General features: G+C 50.8%; 9 protein-coding genes across 9 annotated transcripts; 6 read left to right on the top strand and 3 right to left on the bottom strand.

Moving 5' to 3' along the window:
• Window positions 1–1,924: 1,924 nt before the first annotated feature.
• On the top strand, window positions 1,925–3,365 carry NCS54_00965900 (Nucleotid-trans domain-containing protein; the record flags this gene model as incomplete). The annotated part of the gene is made up of 3 exons (XM_053154999.1): window positions 1,925–2,046; window positions 2,102–2,628; window positions 2,689–3,365. The coding sequence occupies 3 exons, from the start codon at window positions 1,925–1,927 to the stop codon at window positions 3,363–3,365; spliced, it is 1,326 nt and encodes a 441-aa protein (XP_053010974.1).
• A 1,584-nt stretch (window positions 3,366–4,949) lies between these two features.
• Window positions 4,950–6,101, top strand: NCS54_00965800 (Peptidase M12A domain-containing protein; the record flags this gene model as incomplete). Its single annotated transcript, XM_053154998.1, has 1 exon — window positions 4,950–6,101. The coding sequence occupies one exon, from the start codon at window positions 4,950–4,952 to the stop codon at window positions 6,099–6,101; it is 1,152 nt and encodes a 383-aa protein (XP_053010973.1).
• Window positions 6,102–6,845: 744 nt separating this feature from the next.
• NCS54_00965700 (Hypothetical protein) lies at window positions 6,846–7,757 on the top strand (the record flags this gene model as incomplete). The annotated part of the gene is made up of 1 exon (XM_053154997.1): window positions 6,846–7,757. The coding sequence occupies one exon, from the start codon at window positions 6,846–6,848 to the stop codon at window positions 7,755–7,757; it is 912 nt and encodes a 303-aa protein (XP_053010972.1).
• Window positions 7,758–8,554: 797 nt separating this feature from the next.
• On the top strand, window positions 8,555–9,706 carry NCS54_00965600 (Putative aryl-alcohol dehydrogenase AAD14; the record flags this gene model as incomplete). The annotated part of the gene is made up of 1 exon (XM_053154996.1): window positions 8,555–9,706. The coding sequence occupies one exon, from the start codon at window positions 8,555–8,557 to the stop codon at window positions 9,704–9,706; it is 1,152 nt and encodes a 383-aa protein (XP_053010971.1).
• A 313-nt stretch (window positions 9,707–10,019) lies between these two features.
• Window positions 10,020–10,831, top strand: NCS54_00965500 (Hypothetical protein; the record flags this gene model as incomplete). Its single annotated transcript, XM_053154995.1, has 2 exons — window positions 10,020–10,273; window positions 10,336–10,831. 2 exons carry the CDS (start codon window positions 10,020–10,022, stop codon window positions 10,829–10,831), a joined length of 750 nt encoding a protein of 249 aa, XP_053010970.1.
• A 34-nt stretch (window positions 10,832–10,865) lies between these two features.
• On the bottom strand, window positions 10,866–11,787 carry NCS54_00965400 (Hypothetical protein; the record flags this gene model as incomplete). The annotated part of the gene is made up of 2 exons (XM_053154994.1): window positions 10,866–11,614; window positions 11,679–11,787. 2 exons carry the CDS (start codon window positions 11,785–11,787, stop codon window positions 10,866–10,868), a joined length of 858 nt encoding a protein of 285 aa, XP_053010969.1.
• Window positions 11,788–12,656: 869 nt separating this feature from the next.
• Window positions 12,657–14,107, bottom strand: NCS54_00965300 (Hypothetical protein; the record flags this gene model as incomplete). The annotated part of the gene is made up of 3 exons (XM_053154993.1): window positions 12,657–13,172; window positions 13,260–13,721; window positions 13,793–14,107. 3 exons carry the CDS (start codon window positions 14,105–14,107, stop codon window positions 12,657–12,659), a joined length of 1,293 nt encoding a protein of 430 aa, XP_053010968.1.
• A 3,477-nt stretch (window positions 14,108–17,584) lies between these two features.
• On the bottom strand, window positions 17,585–22,287 carry NCS54_00965200 (Hypothetical protein; the record flags this gene model as incomplete). Its single annotated transcript, XM_053154992.1, has 6 exons — window positions 17,585–17,999; window positions 18,065–18,294; window positions 18,351–18,584; window positions 18,636–19,568; window positions 19,623–21,149; window positions 21,205–22,287. 6 exons carry the CDS (start codon window positions 22,285–22,287, stop codon window positions 17,585–17,587), a joined length of 4,422 nt encoding a protein of 1,473 aa, XP_053010967.1.
• Window positions 22,288–24,396: 2,109 nt separating this feature from the next.
• Window positions 24,397–27,227, top strand: NCS54_00965100 (Hypothetical protein; the record flags this gene model as incomplete). The annotated part of the gene is made up of 6 exons (XM_053154991.1): window positions 24,397–24,726; window positions 24,783–25,228; window positions 25,277–26,192; window positions 26,244–26,750; window positions 26,822–26,964; window positions 27,032–27,227. Exons 1-6 carry the CDS (start codon window positions 24,415–24,417, stop codon window positions 27,225–27,227), a joined length of 2,520 nt encoding a protein of 839 aa, XP_053010966.1. The 5' UTR covers window positions 24,397–24,414.
• Between the last annotated feature and the right edge of the window lie 65 nt (window positions 27,228–27,292).

The following is a 27,292-nucleotide window of genomic DNA, read 5'->3' as shown; positions in this document are numbered from 1 at the left end:
TGGTACAACTCAGCTCTCGGTCCCTCTGTTTTTAGCACTGGGCATCTAGTAATCTTCAAATACCCTCGGCTATCCATCAACCATGAGCCAAGCTCACCTTTGACAAGGATCCGCAATAGAAGTGACAAAGCTTGACGTAACATCGGTAATTGACAGACCAGCTTACTCTATCCTTACAAAACCGACAAAAGGGCAAACTCAGTAATCTGTGTCAACAACAAACAGGTTTGTCAGAGCTTCACAACTAACCAGCTACGACGGTTGAGAGGTCTCGGCGCAATATCGCTATAGACGAACCGTTAGGGGTTCACGGGTGGCTGGCGACTGAATCAGGGGGCGCCAAGGACGCTGCGTTCTGATAAGTGCACATTATCCAAGTCACTTGAGCGAGATCGACGTCTCTTCTGACTCCTAGTCTCTTTTTAGGATTCTTTTCAACTGGGCAGGCAAATGAGCGTGCTCCGACAAGCTTTCCTGACAAAGGAAAAAAAGTCTCACTCAAACGTAACTCGAACACGGGATTCAGGTATGGTATTTAGAGGAATGCGGCGTTTTGATCGGACGGGGAATGGAACTTGAAAGTTTAAGAGGCAAGGGAGGGGATCCAAGACACGGCATATTTTCCCTTGCAGAGACGGTCGGTGGCGGAAGTTAGTTGCTGTTAGGGGTGCGGGATTCTAATACTAGAGGACAGGTGTAGCAAATGCTGACCCTTTAACAATTATCATCATCACTTCTTCTCACCTCAGCTGAGCCCCTACCCTTGCCATTAAATGCATTTAACCCCTATATCGTTATTCTCAACTTTATTTGCGACACACATGCATCATCAAAGCCCTGGTCTGATGCTACCCTGAAGCAGGATAATCTGATGTGAGTTTATTCGTGGAGAAGGATGAAACAGGAGTGAAATCTTGATGAAACGATAGATCGTAAGAAGGACATACAGTGAGTATACGTTCTTGATACCGTTCTTCAGTTCAGTACCATCATGCAAGACGGTTGAATGCTTTGGAGAAGCAAGCCGCTGTCAATCCAACGGCGACTGTGGCACTCGGCCATTGGCGGGTTTCGTCAAGGTTACTCTCAACGACTGGAATTGTGTGGACTTGCAATCCTACCAAAACTGTGAGACGAGAAATGTACCCTTGAATGCGACACGCGTTAATTGGCCAGATAAGCCGGGCTAGACCCTTGTCATCACAGCCCTACTGCACTGCTGACGCTTACGCTGACGCATTCAGAATCTGGCTCAACAGGAGGAACTCTACCGGCACCACCAGCTCAGCCGTTGAGATAGGGGCAGCTGGCAGTTGAACTACGGCAGCACGGATGTCAGTGGCGTCTAGACATAGAGAAGTCATCTACACATCTCTCACAACCCCTGAATGATTCAACAATCGTGGAGATGACGGCGGGTCTGTGGCCGTCGACTTGGGACCGGTGTCAGCTCGCGACAGGGCCCGGCCGCTTCCAAACGGGGAACCGGTCAGGGATCACTCAGCCACTATCGACGCTAGAACTCAATAAATCAATGATAACTCAGGGGCTTATCGTACTAGTTTGCAACTACCGTCTGTCGGGGCGTGAGGCTGATCCTCCTCCCCCTTAATCGTACAGTGCTAGCCCAAGGCCCTAACCTGCTGGAGCATGACGGGGTGGGCCGCTAGCCGAGACTGTTTGCCCGCTGAGCTCCAGGAGGGGTTCCCCTATTCGCCTACAACGTTAGCGTTTCAGTTTTTGTCTTTAAAGAATATTGTTCCATCCCGTCTCGTCTCTCCCCTGTCGTTCCAGCTAATCTTGATCTGCCCAACTCTCGCCATTCGCTTCGCTTCCTTCGTGGACTCGACATCTCTCGCGCTCTCCAAGTCATACCGACATTCCTTTTTTTCCCTTCTATGACTTTGGATTACTGAGTGCAACCATGATGGGCGCTGTTCGCTCCAACCGGGTGGCGCTGCTTGTCGCGGCCGTTTTCTTCACATTCTTCATGGGCTTGGCCCATTTCCATCTTAATGCCACTCCATCCCGCCCGGCCACTGCCATGTGAGTACTTCCATCTGAATGGCTTCGCGATCGAGTATCTGACTTACCCTACTAGCTCCGACTCCGACGAGTACATCCCCGACGTCGACCACGCCGCTGCCAGCCCCGACAACGCGCCCAAGGTCGCTACCAAGGCCTCGCAGCCTGCGAAGGCCTCTGTCTTCCCCTCTGCCAAGGCTGAAGAAGACCCCGGGACCGTCCCAGCCATCCCCACGCCTGCATCCGAGGAGCCCGAGATCGAGGTCGTCGAGGAGGTTGTCGAAGTCGAAGTCGAGGAAACCCCTACTCCCACTCCTACACCCACCGCCGCCGAGTCCCATGTCCTGCGCCCTCAGGACTTTGTGATCCCCTCGGTCAAGCCCACTACCCCCCAATTTGCTGACTATGGCGCTTGGGGATGGAAGCTTCCTCACCCCGACCCCATCTGGAAGGAGTCTCTGGGAGAGCGCCTTTGCATCGTCGACCTCGAAAGCCGTCCTTTCGATAAGCCTGGACAGATTTGGGATCCTCAGGGAATGAGCTGGAGCCGTGCCAAGGATGTCCATGGTCCTTCTGGCGGTACCCTGAACCACTGGGTCTATTGTACGTTGTCTCTACTTCTGTCTTTCATGGTTTGAGGAGCGTTCCTAATATCTCGCACAGCCCAGATCCACGGTTACAAGTACTACTACGTCAAGATCAACACCTACAAGGATCGACGTGATTCTTGGAAGAAGCCATCTGTTCTGTCCAAGATCCTCAAGAACCACGACGTCTGCATCTTTATTGATTCGGACGCCCTCTTCAACCATCTCGACCTCCCTCTCGAATGGCTCATGAACTACTGGAGCATCTCGCCTCACAACAACTCGCTCGCCCTCGCCGTCGACCCCGATGTACAGCACAACCACGATCGATTTGGTAAGCTGTTCCTCAACACTGGCTTCATGATCATGCAGAACAACAACAAGACATACGACATCTTCAGAGACTGGGACGACTGCCCTAACGAGGGTAGCAAGTACCCTGGCTGCACCGAGTTCCGACACCGCAAGGGCTGGCAGCCCACCGACCAGGGCGGCTTCGGCACCTTTGTGCGCTATGACTACCCCAACGATATCAAAGAGCTGCCCTGCACAGAGGCCAATGGTTTCCCCGAGGCCAACCAGGGTTGCATGGGCAAGTTCATTAAGCACGTTTGGCTGGGCAAGGAAGATAGGCTCAAGATTGTCGTCGGCAACGTGTTCCCCGGCACTCTTCTCGAGACCTTCCACAAGCAGTTCCTCGCAGCGAAGAACACCTTTTTTACAACAGAGGACGCTCTTATGTCTAATGAGTAAATAGATATCTTGTATTATAATTAATGAATAAATTCTTGGAGTCTGGGTTGGGGATTTGCAACTTGTTCTTTGGCTTCTCGTCCTCTACAACGTCATACACGCCTGCGACTTGCTAAAGTGATGTCAACCCCTCGCGAGTTCTGGTGATGTCTTTCTCGACAATTGCTGTTGAAGTTTATGTATTCGCTCAGTTATCCCAAACGCATAGCTACTCTTACAAGAGTCGTTGCAGTTTGCGGTGCCCTCCAGCCAAGATGCTCTTGTCCCTTCTATACTCGACATACCGCCCGATCAACAGGCCTGCAAACTATTGTAGTTATACACTCATTGTTTAGACTTCAGCCTCCTTGGTCGGTGTGCTCAGCCTCTCCCGAACCCGTGCCAAGGAACCTAGAGCGGGCCGAACCGCACGAGGTCGAACAAACACCGTGCGCTACATCGTGAGGGCAGTTGAGGAGTGTTGTGAGATTCATGGGCGTAATGTCCACCTATCAAGGTTGCAAGAGGCGCCAATTTGGCAACGATGAACCTGCAGCGTGGTGATCGGCCGGAGATCCTCCAATGCGCATGTATGTTCACCGGACCCCTCGATTATAATAGGCCTTGAGCCGTCGGCGTTCATGCACATCTGTTGCGAGTCGATGCATTGCTAGATAGGGCCAACCGAGTTGAAACCACACCCTGCTTGGGAACCGAAACCTATAGCTTCGTGGTGATGCAAGCGATTTATATAGGCCGAGAACCTCGCCACGGCTGGTAAGTGTACTTGAGCTTGGCGTCTGACACGGAATCACTTGACGTGCTGTGCCGAGGGCAGCATAAATTACCAGCCACGACGCTTGGATTGGATGCACATTGACGCCGAATGATTGCGGCTCTTGTCGTATAAAGCCCAAGAGGCTGGGGCCTCTACACCAAGGTCACCAAGGCACGACGGCCAGGTGATACCCTCGTGACACGTCACACAAGAACACGTATCATGTTTGTCTCCTCGAGCGAATTGCCTCCCTTCTCCAAGTTGCATGAGCGGACTCAAGGCTTACCTGCATACGCCGGCAAGGGCGGGTGATTCGAGCCATGCATCGTTCACAAGCAGGCTGTGAACCTCGATGGTCCCATTCGGCCGCCCACATTCACCTATAACTCTTGACACAGCATCTGTGGGAAATTACAATAGCTGGGATACCCCTCAGGCACGAATGTGGGAGAGGAATATGTATGATTCGTCCCCCTGAGGCAATGCTTGTCTTCATGCAGCTGCCTTTCAGCAGCACGATTCCGCTTGGGGCTGTGTGTATGCCTTGTCTCATTGAGGCGCTCCAGCATCAGCACTGATTGGATCTTGATGCATGGTTATCCGACGTGGCATGTATTATGCCTTAGTTGAATGACGCCTGAAAATACTAATCATGTCGATTGGAGGAGTCGGGACCTTTGGTACGCGGACCATTTACACTTTTGACAAAGGCATCCTGAGGTATTTCTTCCCCGTTAGTCGTGTTACTTTCTGTTCCGTCACAACTTTACAGTTCCTTCTCCCTGTTAACCCAAAAGAGACAAACTCGTGCTGCCTGCGTCCTTGCCATGAGCGGATACATTGAGTGGATTGACGACGATCTGCTATGCTTCTGTGACGAAGACGACATTTGCTGCTGTTTCGAGTCGGATAGCTACGACTCTGAAAGCTCCGAGTCCGAGCCTGAGTCTGAAGACTCTGATTCTTACGATTTCGATATGGATCAACTCCGACATCTCAGTCAACGACATGCAAGCTCAAGCCGATCAAACACTGCCTCTAGATCCCAACACAAGTCAATCCCTCAACTCCGACAAAAATCTTCCTCGGATGGCGCAAAACTCGGACTTGCAAAGAGCAATGTCCTGTGGCCTAATGAGAGGTGCAACTTGAGAGTGCGTTTCCTAAATGGCGACAAATTCGACCAAGACACGGTCAAGAAGTGCGTGACAGAGCACTACAACTCGATCCCGATGCGCCTACGGTTCAAGTTTCTTGAGCCGGGCGATCCCGAACACTCCGATATCCGCATTACCTTTACCAACGAGTCAAAATGTCTTATAGGCCGTTCTGCTGAGAACCATCGCAGAGAGCCAACCATGTGGCTCAACATGCATCGGGACTCTAGTATGGGAGCAGAAGCGAGACGAGCCAAGAGACAGTACGACATCTTGCATGAGTTCGGCCATGCCCTGGGCATGCAGCATGAGCATCAACATCCTGAATGCAAAGTCAACTGGAACATGCAGGTCATCCAAGCAAAGTATGGTTGGAGCGCTGAGAAGGTTCACGACAACTTTGACAGGTTGACCCAGGGGGTGAAGCCTGCTGCATATGACCCAGAGTCCATAATGCACTATCCAGTTGATCAAGGAGATACTCACAGCCTCGTCACATATGTGCCCCTAGCGACTAAGTTGTCTGAAGGCGACAAGAAGTTCCTCATGGCCATCTATCCAAAGTCGACCACAGTTGTCAAGCCTCCACAGAAACCACCGAGGATTGCAACAAAGAAGCCGACGCATGATGACTACATGGTACAGCGTCTGACTGCTCAGTTGGTGATGCAGTACTGGATGCAGAATGCAATGCTGGAAGCAATCAAGTCCGAAGAGAGACGTTTGAGAAGAGCCCAGAAGGAGATGGAGATGATGCAGTATTTCTTTGCCCCATTCGTGGTTAACCAAGTTGTCCTGGTTCCCTGTTACTACTGGTATTAACCTAGAAGATCGAGCTATGAGAGGATTTGTAAGTGTTATAGTTGGGTTTTCTAAGATTTGCTGACGGTAGTGTTTGGCTAGGCCCTTTTGTTGTTCCTTACTCTTGAGATCGACTTATCTCACGCTCCTTTTTTCCTAACTATCTGGGACTTACGTAGTGATTTCAGATGATGCTTCTTGGCTTCTTGCTATTTCTCCCCTCTCGCCAGGTTTGTGACCTGAGGAGTAGGAACTGCCGTCAATATATATGTTCGGCCTTGACTGAGATGGTATCAGCCGGTTTCAGGAGTAACATGAAGTCAGTCTTCTAATTGTGCTAATAGGGCTTTCATGGCCGTGATAAAACCATGATGTGCATAATTACCATTCGGAGTTTTAGCGGCGCGGGTGCAACTTAAAGTCTAGCCCGGCTCTGTGGAGATGCCCCCGAGTCAGTCCACAGCCGTTCGAACGGACGCACTCTGCTTATGCCCTTGTCTTTTTCAAGTTTTTATGGAGACAGCCAAATTTCTAGCGTCGGCTGCACTTTGCTTACGCCCTTGTCCACGCAATGGCCACACCGAGACTGTCTCGCCTCGTTCGGGGCCATATACACTCCGATAATGGCCACATCCGTTGTATATCAATGGCCTGGGCTTTCGATTGCATTCATTCCTTCGCATCTTTGTTTAATTTTGTCTGTTATTTTCAGTTCAAGTTTACAACGCACATCTACACCCCTTCGCATTCCTACAGAACCTCTCAATGGCGCCTTTCTCCTCGAGTGATATCCCAGACCTCAGCAACCAGGTCATCATTGTCACTGGAGGCAATGTTGGTCTTGGCCTTGAAACAGTTCGGCAGCTCAGTCAACACAACCCAGCTCGAATCTACCTGGCTGCTCGGTCTCAGGAAAAGGCCGACAAAGCGATCCAGGAGCTTAGACATGCCAACCTCACGGCGAGCGACATTGTCTTCTTGAAACTCGATTTGGCTTCGTTTGACAGCGTCAAAGCTGCTGCGGCAGAGTTCCTCAGTCGAGAAACCCGCTTGGATATTCTCGTCAACAATGCCGGCATCATGATGACACCCGAGGGACTCACAAAAGACGGGTACGAAATCCAATTCGGAACCAATGTTCTCGGCCCTGCTCTTTTCACACAGCTTTTGCTTCCAATCTTGCGCAGTACTGCCAAGGTCAACAAGCAAACTCGTGTAGTCATGCTCTCTTCGGCTGCTCACGCCCGAGCCCCTACGGACATTTACAAGTTTGACGAGTTCCGAACAACCATGTCCGACCGAGCGACGACTCAGAGATACACCATCTCAAAGCTCGCCGATCTTCATTATTCCAAGGCACTGGCCGAGCGAGAAAAAGAGGTCAAGATCATCCCCGTCCACCCAGGAATGGTGGCCACCAATCTTCATCACGCTTCGACCGGATTTTTCCTCAAGCCGTTCCTTAACGTTGCCATAATGTTTGCAACTCCTGTAGAGAAGGGTGCTCTTTCTCAGATCTACACAGCTGTGAGCCCCGATGCGAAGAGCGGACAGTACTATGGTCCTATTGGCAAAGCTGAAACCGGCTCCAAACTTGCTCAGAATCATGACCTTCAGGAGGGGATGTTTGAGTTTATCCAAAAGCAGCTCGAGGGGCATGTTGAAACGATTGTGTGAAGATCAGCTGGTCGTGATTAGACGGAGAATGAGGGATGGGGCACCCATGTGTACTTATTATGTCGGTAATCTTGGTCATTTGTAGATCTTCTAGTTACTATGCACCTACGGAACATCAGCCAGCAACACGGTTTCCTAAAAGATCACGACTTGCTAAGCTACATTTCCATAATCCACGTATGAGGGGTAATTAATGCATCAAATTGGAGAATATTGTAGAAGTCTCACATGTTCTTACACGGTAATGTAACAGCAGCCAGATGAAATGGAGGTGACTGGTGGACCTGGGCAAGATTCTTCTGACTATACCTCTCAAGGCGACGTACGCCCTCCATCTTCAGCTCTTTGACCGTGAATGGGATCAGGCGGTATGCCATGTGACATCTGTTAGAAAGCTAACGCCCATTAGGGGGTGAAGGTTCAACTCAGGCACTTGGCTGATCTGGCGCAGGTCCACCTTCAACCGTGCCGTCCTGCATTTTGCTTACACCCCTGCTGCTCTGACCTGATTCTTGGCTCTTTTGAGGTTGAGAATCAGTCCAAGGCCCGTACGTGATACTGCGGAAGCACGAAAACTATTCCAGGCGCGGGTTTGGGAGAGTCTTCTGTCCCGAGCCTCGGAGGCCTACGCGCTCTTTTTTATGCCAGGAGCAGTCGAATGACGTGTAAACATTGCCTCTTGACTCTTATAAAGTCTTGTGTTGTGTTGCCTTTGCATTCTTCCAGATTTCATTAGCACCAAAAGCCCAACAACCACTCATCCAAAGCCATAAATCTCTCTGACGAACCAACCCATCATGTCTGATTTCCTTAAAGGTTGCCCTGAGCCTCCCACCGAGCTGGGTCGCTATCGAATCCTTTCCTCTACTGCTGGAGCCCGCGTGTCTCCCCTCTGCCTGGGTACCGGAACCTTTGGCACTGCCTGGGCTGATATATCCACAAGCGTTGACGAGGAGCAAAGCTTCAAGATCCTTGACGCGTTTGCCGAAGCTGGCGGCAACTTCATCGACTGTGCCAACGTTTACCAGAATGGGCAGTCAGAGGCTATCCTCGGGAAGTGGATGGCTTCACGAGACAACCGTGACATGATGGTCGTGGCCACCAAGTACACGGGTGACTACCGCCTCTTCGATCTTGGTCCTGGAAGGACTGTCAATTACTCTGGAAACCACAAGAAGTCCATGTTCCTGTCGCTCCAGGCCTCCCTCGAAAAGCTACAGACCACCTATGTCGATCTGCTTTTTGTCCATATGTGGGATTTCTCTACCTCGGTGGAGGAGGTCATGGACGCCCTTCACGTCCTTGTTCAGCAATCCAAGGTTCTCTACCTTGGTATCTCAGATACGCCTGCTTGGGTTGTCGCGGCTGCCAATACGTACGCCAGGGCCCATGGAAAGACCCCCTTCAGCGTGTATCAGGGTCGCTGGAACATCATGCGACGTGATTTTGAACGGGACATCATCCCCATGGCCCAGCATTTCGGCATGGCGCTTTGTGCCTGGGATGCTCTCGGGGGAGGTAGACTTCAGACCAAAAAGCAACTTGAGGCTCGTAAGCAGGCTGGTGAGGGTCTCAGGGCGATTCATGGTCCAGAGCAGACCGAGGATGAACGCAAGATCAGCGAGGCCCTGGAAAAGGTGGCAGCTGAGCACGGCACCGAAAGCATCCAGCAGATTGCATTGGCGTACATCTCACAGAAGACAAGGAACGTGATTCCGCTGGTTGGCGTTCGCAAGGTTGAGCAGTTGCAAGATAACATCAAGTCACTGAGCATTCATCTGACTGATGAGCAAATCCAGTACCTTGAGGGTGTCAAGGAATTCGACCCTGGCTTCCCCGCCACCATGATTGGGGAGGATCCAAAGGAGACGGGCGTGTCTGGACCCATGGTTGCCTCATTCGCTCACATTGCGTGGCAAAAGGCTTCCCGGCCTATTGGGAGGGGCTGAACTGCTGGCCGTTTATGTACAATAGAGAGGTACTATTCCATACGACCTGAAAGGTCCAAATCGATCGCTTGATAATTATCCATATCTGAAGTATGGGGCCCTGACTAGTCGATGCAGCTTGCTTACCCCCCTGACCTTGATACCAATGGTGGGCCAACTAGTCCATGTAGAGCCATCCCTGAATCGTAGCCTTGAGCGTTGCCCGTCACTCCTCGCGCCATGTCATGGTTCTTATTTAAACTTACCATCCGGCTTTGTCCTTTCTGATACTTAGACTGCTTCTTGTCATGCTTTCGAACCCATCCCTGAAATCATGCATCTAATCCTTACTGGGGCGACGGGCCTCGTTGGCTCCGGCGTCCTCGATGCCATGCTCAAATCGAAAGAAATCACCAAAATCTCCATCTTGAGCCGCAGACCAGTTCCTCTAGCGGCGAACGACCCAAGAGCCAACGTTATTATCCACAAAGATTTCGAAAACTATGAGCCCGAGCTTCTTAATAAGCTACAGGGCGCCAATGGAGTCGTTTGGGCTTTGGGCATAAGCCAGCTCAAGGTCACGAAGGAGTTTGTTTACCTCATCTGTCTCGAGTTAAACCGCATTTCGCAGGCTGACGACTTGTAACTAGCGAATACATCACCATTACCAAAGACTTCCCTCTTGCTGCGGTCAGAGCCTTCTCCAACCTCTCGCCTGACGACGAACCCTTCCGCTTCATCTACGTTTCGGGTGGCGGCGCAACCTTGAACCCGGGCCTCTCTACTCCTTTTTACGGGCGTGTCAAGGGAGAAGCCGAGAGAGCATTATCCGAACTACGTACCCCCCGATTGCACATTGAGTCTGTCCGACCTGCTGGTGTAGACGCCTCGAATCACGATGCCATTAAGCCACATATTCCCGACCCCGGTGTGGCCTACCACGCGATGAGCTTCGTTTTAGGACCGCTGATGCGAACTGTGTTGCACCCATTGCATAGTCCAACAGAGAAACTGGGACCCTTTCTTGCCGAATTGGCAATGGGCAAGTATGACAAGCAACTGAATGCAGGGGGCAAAGGCATCACGAATCTCAACGGTTCAAGGATACTCGACAACTGGGCTTTTCGAAGGCTATATGGACTATAAGGCATTCGTGTTGTCGTCATGGAAGTAGTGCAAATTAATTCATGACGTAGTTAATCTTCATCTCACCTCGCTTCTGGCGCCAGTAATTTGTCGCCTCCAGCACCTCAGGACACCCTCGTAATAACATGCCCCACCTTCTGAAGAATTCGGGACTGAATTCCCACGCCCCTGCGTCCCAGGCCTCGCCCCATACCACAAGTGATGCTTTCGTATTGACATCGAAATCCAGTAGATCGCAGCAAAGCGTATCACAGAGCAAGTCCTCATCGTACTCCCCGGCTTCAATACCGAGGAGGATATTATCTCGCATCCCAGGAATTGGAAATAGATCCACCCAGGAATGGTGTGGGACTGACTTCTGCAACTGTGTTGGAGCAAGATGAGCCGGAAAGGCGGGTTGGTCCCCGGAAGATTGAGGCCCCAGCCTGTTAAATATGGAACTGTAGTCATCTGTCTCCAGATACTCGAGAGGAATTTGAAGCGTCAGGGCGTTTCTGGCCAGAGCGTCGAAGGTGTTGAGTCGTGTGAGACCAGGGAGATCACAAACAGATGGAAAGTTAAGCCCCCAGTTTGTGTACGCTCTCTGCATAAAGTCCCTGATGTTGTTGTGCAGCTCGGGGCATCTGATAATGACCAGGATGGGCAGCTTATGGAGCAGGGCAATAAAAAGCTGAGACTGATTCCGCCGAGTGTTTGCAAGCTGTTCGGGAGAAGTATTCATCACCTGGCTGTTTCGGGGTTCAGGGCTATTGGTAGAAAAGGCTTTCTGGTGTTTCCTCTTGCCTTGAATCGGTGCCACAGGTCAGCATGGGACGGATAATTCCGTTCGACACGGGTTGGGACTCACGATACGCCCTCTGGTGGAGGCGATTCTGGCGTTTTCTCCGCTCTTTAGCGCTCGTCACCCCTGTCCAGTCATCCACCGGCTCCCAAACTTCTGATAGCTGCGGAGGCATGGCTGCTTATGCTGGTCCCTTTGGTTCTCGTGCTGTGGGTGAGATGCAGGAATGAAAAGAAGAACGATGTTTCGAGAGAGTTGTCGAGGTGTTGATGCCATCTGCTGACACCCTTGCTAGCGACGCCATGATCCAGAGTTTATTGTGGGTCCAGTGCGGGTTCATGCAGCCTGCTTACGCCCCTGCAGCCAATCAGCAGACGCCCAGACGGACTTGGCCTGAACCTGAACTGAGTCATGTCACCCGTGCGAGGCATGGCAATCCCGAGGGGACACGGGTGTCCCAAGAGTCGTCTACAGAAGCTAAGGATTAACAATTGGGCAATACGTAAGTAATCACGGGTTTTAGTGGTATGTGATATTTGAACTTCATTAAGCTTGCATGTTCAAGTAGATGCATGGTCAAGAGCACTGAACCCGCCTTGTCTTTCCAGCAACTTTTCCAGTGTATGCATCCTCGACCTCGTTGAGGGGTTCAACCACAACCATATCAGATTTCGAGACTCGCTTACGATTTAGAAAGTCCTAAATAAGCCTCCGCATGACATGGTGGGAAATACCTCCAGGATATTTCAACCCGGACTCCAGGCGCTAGGCCGTTGATATTTGACACTGGCGAGACGAGACCATGGTGAAGTACCCCGGGAGACGCCGAAATCAAGTTGGAAGCTACTCGGCAACCGAGAAACCGATCTATGATAAATATAATAGAGAGCCTTCTTACGCATGCAGCTGCTCCTTTCCAGAGACTTGGGTAGGATAGACGGCCTACCGGTTTCTTTCAATATCATCTCCGTTCTACTTCTTCATGAGAATGAATTGTACTTTTATCCTAAACCCGTATTGTAACCCAAATATCTTGCCAGCCATCTACTCTTGGCTACCCTCTTCACCAGCCATCCCATCGTTTTCCACAGTTTTTTCTTCCCAACTCGCGTGAATACCTTCATTCAGATCATGGAGCGTGCGAGCCAACGGTAAAAGGTCCTTGTCTGTCTCTGCTATAATGCTCATGCTGTGGGCAACCTGCTCCAGCAGCTTCATATCCTTCGCTGCAAGCTTCGTGGGGTTGCTGCTTGAGAGATGATTGACCATGCAGCCGTAGGCGACGTAGCAACGGAATGCACCAAACTCATAGGATGCGGTTGCTGGGCTCGGATACCTCTCCAGAGTTAATCGTGCGAGGTCCAATATGCGGCGGGCGGTATTGACCGATAAAGGGGTGACAGGTACGTCATCGGCTGTGCAGAGTGTTCCAGATCTATCGGACTTGAGGGTTGCAATTTTGTATATCATAACCATCACGGAGGAGTATCCTGTAATCATCAGGTCGTATAGCATCCACCAGTAGGCGCTGTTATCCTCTTGTTTTGTGAGAGCATCTCTCTGTTCGGGTACGGCCGGTCAGAGAACCTGCTTCTTGCTCGACTTCACCGGAAATATACGAAGCAAGGACAAGGATATAAAACTCACCAGGGACCATTCTTCAAACAAATCTTCAATCTCTCCACAGAGTCCCTCAACGCTGTCGACCACGCTGTTCTTATCTTGGGTATCCTCGCTGAATATGTCAAAGAACCGCAGGAGGAGGAACGTCAACCGCGACTTGACAAGGAATGTCAATGTAGGTACCACGTGCTCCGTCAGTCCAGGGTCTGAATTCAGCCAGGGAAGATTAACGCGCCATTCAGTCAAGTTGGCCGTCATTGTGGCAGGCTTGTCGTGCAGGAGCCGAAAGAAGAGCTCCACGAGCACCAACCCCCAAAGGCCCTTTCTGTGATGGTCTGCGCCGTCTGAAAGAAGTTCTGGGCTCATCAAAATGCCAGGAAAGCTCTGGTCCATCTTGTGCATGTTGAGGGTTTGCACGCACTGGCACACAAGCTTGTACATTCTCCAACTAAACTCAAAGTCACACTGTTGTAATGCGGCTCGCGTCTGGAAATCAACCGTGAGTCCCATGATACACCAAGATGGGGAAGGGTTCCATGAGTTCTTGGCCTACGTACGAGAAGAATGGCAGCGATTAGATCCGTCTTGGTCTTCACAGCTTGTCCCTCCCAAGCCGGTATGGCACGGAGGCAGCAAATGTATATTTTTTGTTCCAAGGTCCCTTCTTGCCGTCTTGTTTCATCAGAAATCATTAAAGAGCCGTGATAGAGCACGCTGTAATAGAGAACAAGGGATGCTGGGTCGACGCTGATCTCGGGCATGTCGACGATGTCCGGCATTAGGTACATGAGCTTTGTGTTGATGAAGTCCGGGAATGTGTCGATCTGGTAGTGCTCACAAAAGTCTGAAAAGGCTGTTAATAGAGGAACCATGGGGCTTGGCGTCAAGGTGAAAGAAGAAACGTCTTACTATGGACGCAGGCTCTGGCAAGTTCTGGCCGAACGTGGTCGTCTAGATGTGCAATCTTGTCGTCTAAGCCCTGCCGCTTGACACTTAAAACGTTGTCAAGAACTTGTTTCAGGAGCGCACTTGGACTGGTGGGTATATTTAGACAATTTGTCCAGCTGGCTTCCGACACTTCTCCAATAGCATCGGCTTCGGTTCTCGATGGTGCCGAAGAGACCGTGGATTTCACGCTGGGAGACTGCCCAGACGACGCTGGAAAAGGGCCATGATACCTTCTCAAGCCATCACAAGCGAGGCCGATGGATTCTCTGTCAGTGGCTACTTGCGGTGATATACCGGCAGCCGCTAGCTGCGAGCATTTTTCCTCAACCTGTTGAATCCTCTCAAGGATGGTCGTTAAGTCACGATCTCTGACGCGGCTCAGGCAGGTCAGTCAAGGTCAGCTAGGAGGGACCATCAAGAGTATAACATACATCGGCTGGGGCCTTGTCTTCGGGACATTAGATCTTTTTTTCCTCTTGTTGGGATATGTGCATGTTAAATGCCGAGCAAAGCATCCATCGCAGGTGGGTTTAGCCCGGTTACAGCGAGTCTAGTGATGCTGTAAGCCTACGATTAAATGAAAATGGAACCACATGCGTGAAAGACACAAGAACTCGAGTTCAAGCAATGGCCAACGTGGAAGGGGCGGGAGGAAGTAGTGCCGTCTCATTACCTTTCGGGCCTTGCAACCAAGGCACTGTTTTGTATCCGCATCAGAATGACATATAATTGTTTTCAGAGAGAGTGTTGGCCCAGGAGCCTGGGTCTAGTCATGCTTACCGCCAGCTCATTGTGGCCCTGACTTGATTGCGCAGCGGGATCCATACAGGGGGACACGAATATCGAAGTTCCGGGGATAGCGTGGGCGCTTGCCGATACTGGGCATCAGGGATGACAAGACGGATGATGAATGAACTGCCAAATCCGATCCAGAGAATTCTGACATTTTTTGAGGTAGGTAGGGCAAAGGAGATAGACCGGAGTCCGAGAAGCCCGGCACGGCAGTTGCACGGTTGATAAGTCAGATGACCGGGAACCCGCCACCCCGGGAACCCGCCAGCCCCACTTTAAGCCACAACACCAAGGACCACGATCATAACGATCACTCATATCATAACAAAGAAAGCCAATAATTAGCTAATTTGAGTAAATTAGTAATATAAATAGATCAGATGATAAGAAAATAAGCTCCTTAGCAAGCCTCCTTTTCCTCCTCTTGCCGCATTAGGCTCCTTATTGCATATAGCTCCTTTATCTCACGCACAACCTAATCAGGCGGTTTATTAACCTTCCGTCTCTTTACAATACGTAATTAGCTCATACGAGCTTCTAATTGGTCGGCTCGACCTGATTCTATTACCCTTTTAAGGGTCTCTTTCTCTAGCCCCTTGCCAACCGTGCGGCAAAAGAGCCTCCTCATTAGGGTCAATTCCTCAACGTAGAAGGCAGCCCTTATAAGGTCAGCCATATCTTCGGTCCGCTTAGGCGTATGAAAGAGGGATAATTTAGGCTCCTGATTTGCTACTTATGGGGTTAAATTACCTTCTTCGGCAGCTTAAGCCTCTTCTTCATCCGGTATTATATATGGGCTCGAGAGAGGCTTTTGAACGTCAATTGGCCACAGGCCTGATCCTCGCTAGCCACTCTTGATATTAGCTTCCGTAAGTGTAGCGGCCTAGGCCTTATAATAACACCGAAGGAAGGTTACCTTTGCCGTTAGGCCTTCTTTAACTAATAAGGCCATAAGAGAGAGCTCATTTCAGTAATTCCTCTTAAGAATACTAAAGCATAATAGGTCAAGGGGCTAAAGGATATATGATATATATGCCGGCAAGTGACAGGGGTATATATTTGCTCTAAAGCAACCAAAGATAAAAGCCTCAGATAGGTAGCTATCATGCCCATCTAGGAAAAGGAGCCTCTTCTTATTAGTCTCTTCTGGCTCTGTAAACGAGATAAAGACCTTCTCGAGCCACTTGTGGCTAATAATGTTATTAGTCTAGCCCTTTAGAGATGCCATAAAGAACCAATTACTCAAAAGGGAAGGATCCTTTGGAAACTACTATTATTAAGGCTCTTTACCTTTGAAGATAACCAAAGGGGGAAGGTGCCGGCTATCTGCACTTATATACTCAGTAATAGTAACCTAATTACGTAACTTAGGGTCCTTTTTGATAGCTTTTCTTCTCTCTAATTAGCCAACCACTAGGCCGTTAAGACCGACTCCTTAGAAGATGCCAATTTCATCCATATTCTAACGATGCTAATGCCAGATGACGATGACCTCTAGGTCCTTCAATTGGTCAAACCAAGCCCAGATAATAACTGCTTTCGAGCCCCTGATTTGCTTAGCTTCAATTCGAACCGCACGGAGCATTTTAATTCGTTGGTTGCGGGCTATAAACCGGTCAATCTAATGCTTGCCAAGCGGCCTTAAGTCTCCTTAGACCATCAACACACGCTGCACTAATTGCCTAATTTGGAAGTGTATTAACGGGGTTCCAAGGGCATCTTGAACCCTCAGCCAATCACAGAGCTCCTTTTCAAGGGCATGAGAAAGCCGCTATTGACCCTCATGAGCCCTTCCTTTGGGCTCCTTTCTGGCAAGCCGGTCCCGGAGGGAAGATCGAGGAACTGAGTGCTGATTGGCTACTTTGATAACCAAGCTTCCGTTTTTAACCTTCTGAATTGCCTCATTGAGGTCTTCATCCGTATATTCAGGCATTTTGATTAGCTAGAATAGCTTCAATTTGATATAAAGATCGTTATATAAGTGATCAATTTGATCAAGGTCTTGGTGTTGAAGGAAAAAGCGGGGGTGGCGGGTTCCCGGGGTGGTGGGTTCCCGGTCATCTGACTTACTGGAAATTCAGGGGCTTGGCAAAGTGGGCGTCTGGGTAACGAGAGTCAGCCAATGGCTGCTCTGTGTTGACATGCCATGTGCACGCTCCCTGGCTCGCGAGGATGAGGCCGGAGATGCGGGCTGACGGAGATTTCTAAAGTCCGATACTCTTCCCGGCGTACGGACTTGCCAAGACAGCGAGGCGGCGGAGGACCAGCCTTGATCATTTCGGGGCCCAAGCATGTCCGAAGCACGAGGTACTGTATCAAGGTTGGTGGAACGAATTGATTCATCGGCTGTTACTCAACCACGGCGCAGGCAGCCTAGACCAAGGCATTTGCTTAGAAACGGTATGTCTCGGCCTCACCACCTCATTATAGTGGTTGGCGGTACCAGCAAAGGAGAAGGAGAAGGAGAAATTTATTAAAATGCTGCGGTTTCTAAATACAATCTTTTTACAACCCAGTGATGTAGAACGATCCAAGGAAAAGCCCATGTCTATAAGTTCCTCCCCTTTTAGTCCTGAGAGAGGAGATGAAACACCACCACCCAACGACTCTTACTCTTTCTTTGGCTTCTTGTTCTTCGGAACTCTTGCCAACCAGTAAAAAACAAAGGCCATGGCGATATTAAAGATACAATACACCCACATGAACCCAAAGTCCCTCCACCTATGTCCAAAGCTGACGTTGACGCTGGCCAAGAATGTGTTGGTCTCAGACATGGCGCAGTATTGGCAGTCGGTCGTATTTGAGTCGGCGAGATAGCCTCCCGCTTGGGCCAAAAAGTCGGAAGCGTACTCTCCGCATGTCGTACCGTCTGGAGCTGTGAAGTGCACAAACTCGTTGGACTCGCAGTACATGGGAGCGTTGCCTAGAGAGGTGCCCAGGAAGCTCTCGATGATGTAAGTGAAGGGATTGATGCGGTACATGAAAATCCAGAAACCAGGAAGGGCATCGGGCCCCGCAAGAACACTGCACATCAAGTAAGTTTCCATCCGTGGTATTCTTTGTCTGTGATGTCTACAAGAGGAACTTACCCGCAGAATGTAAACATCATGATCAGCAATAGATTCATGGCACCTCCAGCCATGTCAGGGGTTGGAATTCCAGCAATCATCATGTTTGCAAACGTGCTGGAAAACATGAAAAAGATCCAGAGGTGCAGGAACATGGTGATGCCTCGTGAGTGCACGGAATCGGTCCACTCGGCGTTCTTGTACAGGCCGATAGGATAGTACCAGCAGACATAGCAGAAAACTGACATGAGCTGTCACCGAGATTAGTTCTATGCTGAGGGTTTTGAAGGCGTTCAGTTCGACTTACCGAGTTCCAGGTGAGTTCAACGACAATGTTTGCAGACATGAATGCCTTCCAAGAGTACGCCTTGGAGGGGCGCTCGCGGGCCTCGTACATCGTACGCTGGGCAGCAAAGACAGGCATGATCTGATTGACCAGTTGCGGGAAAACGCTGAGGAAAATGAATACGCCAAACATCTGGTTGAGCAGCCCGCGTTGCGTGTTGTCTCCATCCAAGAAGGAGAGGCCAATGAATAATGACTGTGTCGGTTAGCACATCTGTCCCAACAGGTCCCTGGCTTGTATCCTTACCGAGCCCAGTGCCAGAAGCAGTTTCGAGTAGATGTACGTGGGGCTTCTCCAATACTGTTGAAAGACACGCTTCGTGACCTGGGTGTGCTGCTCCACGGCAGACGCTGCAAACTCCTTGTACATGGAAGCATCCTCACGCGGTTGCCCAGACGTTGCTGAAGACGCAAGCCTTCCAAGCTCCTCCTGGACCAACTGATACTCAGGACTGCTCCGCCAAACCGTAGGCCAATCGATCTCGGTTGTCGCGCCGGGGGCTGCGCCAATGACTTCAAGCATGTACTCGGCTGGGTTTGATCTGTCGGGAAGGTCGTGAGCTCCGTTACGCGTGAAATAGTCGACGAGTATGTTTGCGTCCTTGCCGATATCTCCGAAATAAATGGTTTGTCCCTTGGATAAAAGGAGAAGCCTATCAAACCTCTGAAAGAGCATAGCAGAAGGCTGATGGATAGTGCAGAGGATAGCTTGACCGCTTTTTGTTAGCTTCTCCATCAGGTTACAGATAGACCATGATGTCTGACTGTCTAAGCCCGAGGTAGGCTCATCAAAGAAGAGAAGGAGCTGAGGGCGAGCAGCGAGCTCAACACCAATCGTAAGTCGCTTACGCTGCTCGACATTGAGGCCTTCGCCGGGCACGCCGATGACAGCATCGGCATATTCTTCCATGCTAAGCAACCCAATGACTACTTCCACATAATCGAGCTTCTCTTGCCGACTGTAGTGCGATGGTTGTCGGAGCAAGGCACTAAAGGCCAGGGCCTCGCGAACGGTCGAGGTATGTAGATGGAGGTCTTGTTGCTGAACGTAGCCGGTTTTCCGCTGAAAGGACTCGTCCCGGAGCTTGCCATTGACAAGCATTTCGCCTGTGACAATACCCATCGTCACACGGCTGGCGAGCACGTCGAGAAGCGTAGTCTTTCCAGCTCCGGAAGAACCCTGTGTACTCGTTAGTTATGGGATACTCGATCACCAGAACATGCAGGCCCTTACCATTAGCGCTGTGAGGGTGCCCGGCTTGACCCAACCGTCAACCCGATCAAGAATCCGTCGAGGTTCCCCCTTGATCTTGATGTCATAGCAAATATCATTCCAATGAAACACAGAAGTTTGTTTCTCAACCTCGGTCCCTGAGGTAAGCCCATCGTGCGTCTGCTGGTGTGAGGAAGTCACTTGGCCGCTTTCGATGTCTTCAACTGGCTTCTTGAGGTGCTTCATGGCTTTGCGGACATAAACGAGCACCTCTCCTTTGGACCGCTCAGATGCAACGTACTCAGCGGCGATGAGGTGAAGTGCCATGTAGAGGATCATGAAGGCGATCATGACACCGAAGTTGCGCCATTTATGGGCGGTATCATATCCGTAGGCAATCTTGACGAAAGCAGTGCCGCTCACTGTGTCCTGCCCAGGAATAGATCCCTGCGCGGAACATGCTCTGCCTCCTGACGACACGTCGTCGTACGCTGGGCCAAAGGGGATATAGGCAGAGCACGGGAAGTCTCTGCCCGTAAACTCGTTGAGCATGATGGACTCAAGGCCGTAGAAGAGTGGGTTGGCCCAACGACTCCAGCTAATCCAGCTTCGCATATACTGAATGGGGATGGTAAAACCGGTATATAGGATCAAGCCGAGCAGGATGATTGCAGACGGTGCCATGGCCTGATCAATGGATTTGGTGACGGAACCGATTAGCCGGAAGAGCATAGACATGGTTAGGGTGGTCGTGAAGATGAGCAATAAGAAGAAGAAGAAGGCTCCTGGTTCGCGGCGTAGATTCCCCATGAAGTATAGGGCGATATTCGTGAATATGCAATTGACGACCTTGTAGGGCAAATCCACGACGATTGAAGATAAAGCTTCGGCGCTTGGGTGATATAAGGCGTATCGGGCATGCTTCTCAATGATCTTGCGTTTAGCATAGAGGTTGATGATCTCTAGGATACTAGCGAAGGCGTTCATGAGGATGAGGAAGAATAGTAGAACGCCGCGCTGCTGGAAGGAGTCGGTCGTGTCGGGCAGGTTGTAGAAAATACTGCTGACAATGATGGCCTGCAGGAAGTTGGTGACCAGCATGGTGATGAGCAGGCTAGGATCAGTCCTGAGCAGGACAAAGCTCCGCCGCATGGTCAGCCTTATCTGTTGGAGATAGGATAAGGTGAATGGAGATTTTGCGCGTTGAGCGGATGACTGGTCCATGCGTCTCGATTCGAGGAACTTGTCGTAGTGTTCGCTGTGGAAGGGATGTCGTTCGACATAGTCTTCGATCTCCTCTAGCAGCAGGGCGCGGTCTCGGCTCTGTTTCCAGGCCTGGGAGAACTCCTCGGGGCTTCGGGGAGTCTTGTCCTCCCAGCCTGGGCGGACGATGCGTTCCGAGGGACTCGTCATGGACGTCAGGAAGTCAGCTGTGGTTTGTTGTTCTGAACAGACAAACCCGAGCTCCTCGAAATACCCCTTTGCCCTGTCTGCTTTGCCAAAGAAGATTTGCCGACCCTTGTAGAGGACCAGAACCTTTTCAAAGACCTTTCAAGATGTCAGTGCGGTTCCCAGATTTCGGAAGGATTTTATAGAGACTCACGTCATAAGCATCCTGAGGAGCCTGATAGATGGCGACACACGAGGTGCAACCCATAACGTCAGCCTGGGTCCTCAAGGTTCGGCAGAATTCTACCGCGTTTGCGCTGTCGAGGCCACGTGTGCTATTGTCCCAGCATTGCAAAGGGGAGTAACTGAGGGATGCCTCGGCGATCGTGACTCTTTTCCTCTCGCCGCCGCTCACACCTCGAATAAAATCATTACCCACGCGGGTATTCTTGGTATGTGATATACCAAACATCGCCATCGTCACATCGCGGAGATGCTCGATATACTCGCTGCGCGTGACTCCAGAAGGGATAGTCTTTGGGCAGCGGGCAGCAGCAGCAAAAGACAGGGTTTCACCCACTGAGAGTTGTGGAAAGTGGTGGTCAACCTCTGCCGTGTATATAGCTTCGCCACGGAATGCAGTTTTGATCTGGTCGGGGTGTATGCCTTGGTAATTGAGGCAGGACGATTCTTCGATGTGGAAGCCATGGGTGTCGCCGGCGATGGTCTTAAGGAACGTCGAGCAGCCGGATCCGGGGGGGCCTAGGACGCAGAGCATCTCCCCGCTGTGGACAACACCCTCCAGGTCGTGTAGGATGTCAACCCGTTGCTGCTTCCCGCGGAGAAGCTTACTGCGGAACAGCTTCTTCACCATCGTGCCAGCCTCCAGCACGATGTTCCCAACCGTCTTCTGGAAATCGGTGTCGGAGCCGAACCCGTAAACGCTGAGGTTCTTGAAGGCGACTCCTGTTGTCTTGGGTGGGTTCCCCTCGAGCGACTCGGTCCTGGCTTTGAAGAAGGCCTTGGCCCATTGCTTTGCATTAAACTGCGGGCTGTTGGGGTCGAGAGGCCCTTCCTGGGGAAGGGGGAAGAGGGAGGGTAAAGCGCCGCCGTGTTGAGACTGGGTCGTCAACCTCCTGGCGAGCTGGAGCACTTCATCATGGACGTGCTCTTCTCCCTCGTCGTAGTTGTTGCTGTTCGCAACATCGGTGATTGAAGTGTTGAACGAAGATGGTCTCTTGTCCGTCGTGGGAAGTGATGTGTCGGTCTCGGGGCCGAGAGGTTTGTCGGGAAGCATGGTGCCGCTCAAAGAGATGAGTTTAAAAAGACAAGTTCAAAAAAGATGAAACGCAAGAAAATGTGAATAGGAATTAATCAAGGTTGAAGAATAGGTAAGGAAAGAGCGTGGAATATCACATCAAGTTGGCTTTGAAGGTGGTCAGTGAATTTGTACAGAATTTGGTCGCATTGGTGACTGCAATAAAGCGAACCAAACTTAATTAAAATATTTACATCTCGACGCCCCTGGCATATTGATGTTGATATCTACAGAATATCAGCTCGGCACTCCGTCAACTCCCCCCTGGAGCTTTGACAGCCCTTGGCGCAACAACTATGTGGGACGGGCTTAAAGTTGTGGGACGGACTTTCAAGAGTGGGACGGGCTTTCGGGCTTGATGGGTTCCCGCCCAAAGTCAGCCGTCACTATCAAACATGTCGTTCAAAACACATGCAATCTCCCCCGGAAGCGGCTCCCCAGCAGAACTCGGTAGCTCACTGAGGCACATGCGTTCAACCCTGTCATCGCAGGTCCAGGACCTAGTAAGGATCCGCGGCATTAGTGAGATCCGCCGTTGTGATTCCAGTCTCAACCCCTGCACGTCAAATGTCAAGCTCGCCTCGGCCTTGGATGGCTTGTCTTGTCCGAGGCCAAAAACCCTTGCAGCCAAAGCCAAAGCCAAAGCCAAAGCCAAAAAACTCAGATTTCTCATCGCTATTTCAACCGTTAAAGTAAGCTAGCTATCCAAAAATCCTAAAAAGCCATCTCGCGATGCTCTGAACGCATTGTGCCGTTTCACCCTGGTCCTGTTAGTCTCTATAAAGTAATGTTAAAGAGGAGATTGATCTTATAACAGGTGCTTAGTAGATATGTAAGTCACTCAACCAACTTCTTTAGACCTCCAGGCCCCGTTGCCTGCTCATAAGATGCCCACCCAACCTCAGTTGTGAAACATGTCGTCAAACAATTAAGAGTTATCATTCAAGGAGGCGACGTTACTTTCCGCAACCTCTGGGGATGAGGCATCCGACGCCATTGCCAAATTCGTATGGCAATCAAATTGAAACGCCTAGAGCCTGAATGAATGAATTCTTTTGCGTCTGGGAGGACCATGTCTCATGGGACACGGCCCAAGGGCGAGGCGAAATGTTTCCGAAACTGGCAAAACCAACTACCGGACAAAAGTTTGGTGGTTTTCTCCGAGGACTCCAAGCTCTAAACAGGCGGCAGCGCTGGACGATTTTACATGATCTAACCAGCGAGGTAGAGGGATAGACAGAGGAGGGAGACTTAGACACAATGGCCATGGAAGTACATTTCTCATCTCTTTCCTCCTACCCAGCTCCAACAGCATTGAAGTGGCCGGCCGATTGGCCTTTGAACAGTCTTTGGTAAACTGGCCCGTGACTGGAAGTCTTGGTAGAATCCGAATATCGGTATCTTTGAGGCCTTGATTGCGCCGTTGGCCCAGCTTTTCATCAGGGCATGTCGGATCGAAAATGAATTGCCCGTACCGCTTGATCGCCCCATGGGATGAAATTTCGGTTATTGGCTTCCTCAATTCTTGACGTTGATGAGTTTCCCCTGATGGGCTCCTGCAGATGGGAATGTCTTTGACATATGGGGGTATAGATGAAGCCCTTGGTAGCTATTCCACATCTGTGCGGGTGTCGGTCATCGAGATTTCCAACCATCACTTTGCCAACCCAAGTTGAAAACCACTGTTTCTCCTTCATCACGTTAAAATTAGCCTTTTCGGAGTTTTGGCCGAAGCGAATCTGAGACATGGCCGAACATAACTCGCAATACTTGGGCGGAAAGCGAAGGTTGATCATGCCATCAGCTTCCACAACTCTCCAGGATGTCGATCCAGGTCCTTCAGAACTCCAAAAACACCGTTTTAACATAAATACTGTGCTAGGCTTCCCATTTAGTTCTTTCTTTAGCCACCATACAGCCAGTTTGAGTATTTCCCCAGTTCTCATCCCGTCAACTACAGGGTAGGTTAGATGCTTGGTCATCACATCCGGAACGCACGGATAAACTATAAGCCGGGCACCAAGGCACCCGAGGTTGACATCACCCTCATCAAATCGAGGGACTTGCGCATTCTCTCCTGGCCAATTCCTCAATTCATTGAAAATCATGGCGAGCCCGGAGGTGGGATTGAAGGTAATCTTCTACCTCTACCCATGTCTCCTCTTTGTGACTTTGCTGGGTTCCCAATGCCTCCAATTCTACCTCAGTCGCGGTCGGGAACCGCGTCGCATCGCGCTAGATAATGAGCAGAAGCAAAAGGCCGAGAGTATCCGACGAGTCTACGCGAGAGTCATCTGGTTTCTGCAACTTGTCTTGTCTCTCCTATTTGTGGCTAGTATAGCTATTACTGCGCGAGAGGCAGTTAGTGGCCACCATGACTCAGACGGCACTGTCGACTTCTCCTTCAGCGCGTATCTGGTTCGTTCTTCATCCCTTGCCACCAATGCTCTTGTGCTTACTAAGATTGAATGTAGGCATCTCATGTCGGTGTTTTGCTTTACTTCTTCGCAGGGTTGCTGCCAGATCCGGAAGGGCCGTGGTCTCCGATCAGTGCGCATTGCTATGCATGGCTCGCCGGTGCCCTTCTAGAGACTGTCATTGCTGGCATCTTTTACTCCGAGAAGTCGTTGCTGCGATCTTCTTCTACCTTTCTTGACATTCTCATCATTCTAGGATTGTCTAGAATCGCTGTCTTTATACTCATGATAGGCAGTCTTGTCTTGAGAGAGTTTAAGCTGAGGCCTCCCCAACCCAAGTCGGCACCAGAAGAACGCCAGTCCCTTCTGGAGAATGGCAATGGCTCGCCCAGCAACTACGGAAGCGTGCCCGCGCCCGCAACACCAGCCAAGAGAACCCAAGTTTCAGGAACCGGCTGGCTCGACTACTTTGCTGGATTCCGGGTCTTGTTCCCTTATCTATGGTGCGTAGACATAGGCGCACATTGATCCTCTAAGCTGACCCTATCCAGGCCCAAAGACTCGCCTATGTATCAGGCCATCGTCGTCGTTTGCCTTGTTCTCCTGATTTGTCAGCGTACCGTCAACGTCTTGGCCCCTGTGCAGCTTGGAGTGTTGGTCGACAACTTGGGCAAGGGCCGTCTACCGTACAAGGAAATTGCCCTCTACGTCGTGTACCGCGCCCTCCAGGGCAACCAAGGAGCTCTCGGTGCCGCAAGATCCGTTCTTTGGATTCCCGTCTCACAATCACTCTTCCGAAGACTCTCCTCGGCGGCATTCGAACATGTGTTGGGGCTCTCTCTCGAGTTCCATCTCAACAAGAAGATTGGCGAAGTCACCAGTGCGCTGAGTCGAGGTGCATCCATGAACACATTCCTGGAGAACTTTTGCTTCCAAGTGTTCCCTATGGTTTTTGACATCTTCGTCGCCGGTGTCTTCTTCTTCGCCAAGTACGACCCCTTCTACACCATCATTGTGTTCTTCATCATGTGGTCTTACATCTTCCTCACCATCTACGTCGCCAAGTACCGTGGTAAGCAGCGGAGAGACATGACGACCAAGGCACGCGAGATGGAGGCCATCAAGACGGATGCTCTCCTCGCATACGAGACAGTGCAGCACAACTGTGCCGTCTCCCGTGAAACCCAGCGCTTCAAGGATCATGTGGTTGTCTACCAATATGCGGAACGCCTGGTGCAGTGGTCGCTCAATGGCCTCAACCTCACCCAGAGCTCGATTTTCACCCTCGGAACCGCTCTCCTTGTGGCTGTTTCCGCCTACAAGATCTCCATCGGCGAACAAACGGTTGGCGAGTTTGTCAGCTTGATCAACTACTTTGTCCAGCTTCAGGGTCCTCTCAACTTCTTTGGAACCTACTACACCATGCTGCAGAATAACCTCATTGAGGCTGAACGTCTGCTCGATATTGTATGCGATCGATGACTGTGGATGGTGATCACAATTGCTAACTAGAACTAGTTCAAGGAGACGTCTGGCGTCGTCGAAAAGGAGGATGCTATCAAGATGCCCTCGCCACGAGGCGAGGTTGCCTTCAACAACGTCAAGTTCTCTTACCAGAGCAACAAGGGAGAGCCCGTGATCAACGACATTAGCTTCACCGTCGCTCCTGGCACCAAGACGGCCATCGTGGGAGAGTCTGGTAGCGGCAAGTCGACTTGTCTCAAGCTTCTCTTCCGCTTCTATGATGTTTCTGACGGTTCCATCACCATTGACGGCCATGATCTGAGAGACGTGACGCTTGATAGCCTCCGCAAGAACATTGGTGTTGTGCCGCAAGACACGGTCTTGTTCAATGCGACTATCATGTACAACTTGCTTTACGCCAGTCCTCATGCCTCGGAGACTGATGTCTTCGCGGCTTGCAAGGCTGCCAACATCCATGACCGTATTCTCGGCTTCCCTGATGGATACGAAACCAAGGTCGGAGAACGAGGTCTGAAGTTGTCTGGAGGTGAACGACAGCGTGTAGGTGGCCTATCTTGTCCCGTTTACCCTATCTATGCTGTATCAGTTGACTGACCATGGTTCACTCACAGATCGCCATTGCCCGAGCCATCCTCAAAGATGCTCGTATCTTGCTCCTGGATGAGGCCACTGCATCTCTTGATTCCCACACCGAGAGGCAGATTCAAGACGCCCTTGAGCGTGTTACTGCGGGACGAACTACAATTACCATCGCGTACGTCAATGACTCACAATGTTTTCGCAATTTCTTTTTATGAGGCATTTTCTGATAATCTCTGTAGACATCGTCTGTCCACCATCACCACCTCTGACCAGATTGTGGTGCTTCACAAGGGCGTCATCGTTGAGCGCGGCACTCACAACGAATTGCTTGCCCTTCAAGGTCGGTACCACGCCATGTGGGAGAAGCAAACGACCATTGAGAAGAGAGAAAAGGAGAAGCTGGACCGTGAAAACGAGTCGGAGACTACAGAGTGAAGTCTCTAGTTCCTCGGCATATAGCCATGATCTAGGGAGGGGGTAATTGGTCTTGTCGACTGTGT

The sequence above is a fragment of the Fusarium falciforme genome, chromosome 7, assembly GCF_026873545.1.
Source record: "Fusarium falciforme chromosome 7, complete sequence".
Classification (NCBI taxonomy): Eukaryota; Fungi; Ascomycota; class Sordariomycetes; order Hypocreales; family Nectriaceae; genus Fusarium; species Fusarium falciforme.
The sequence above is the reverse complement of the archived record's forward strand: the minus strand, read 5'-3'. Positions and strand labels throughout refer to the sequence as shown.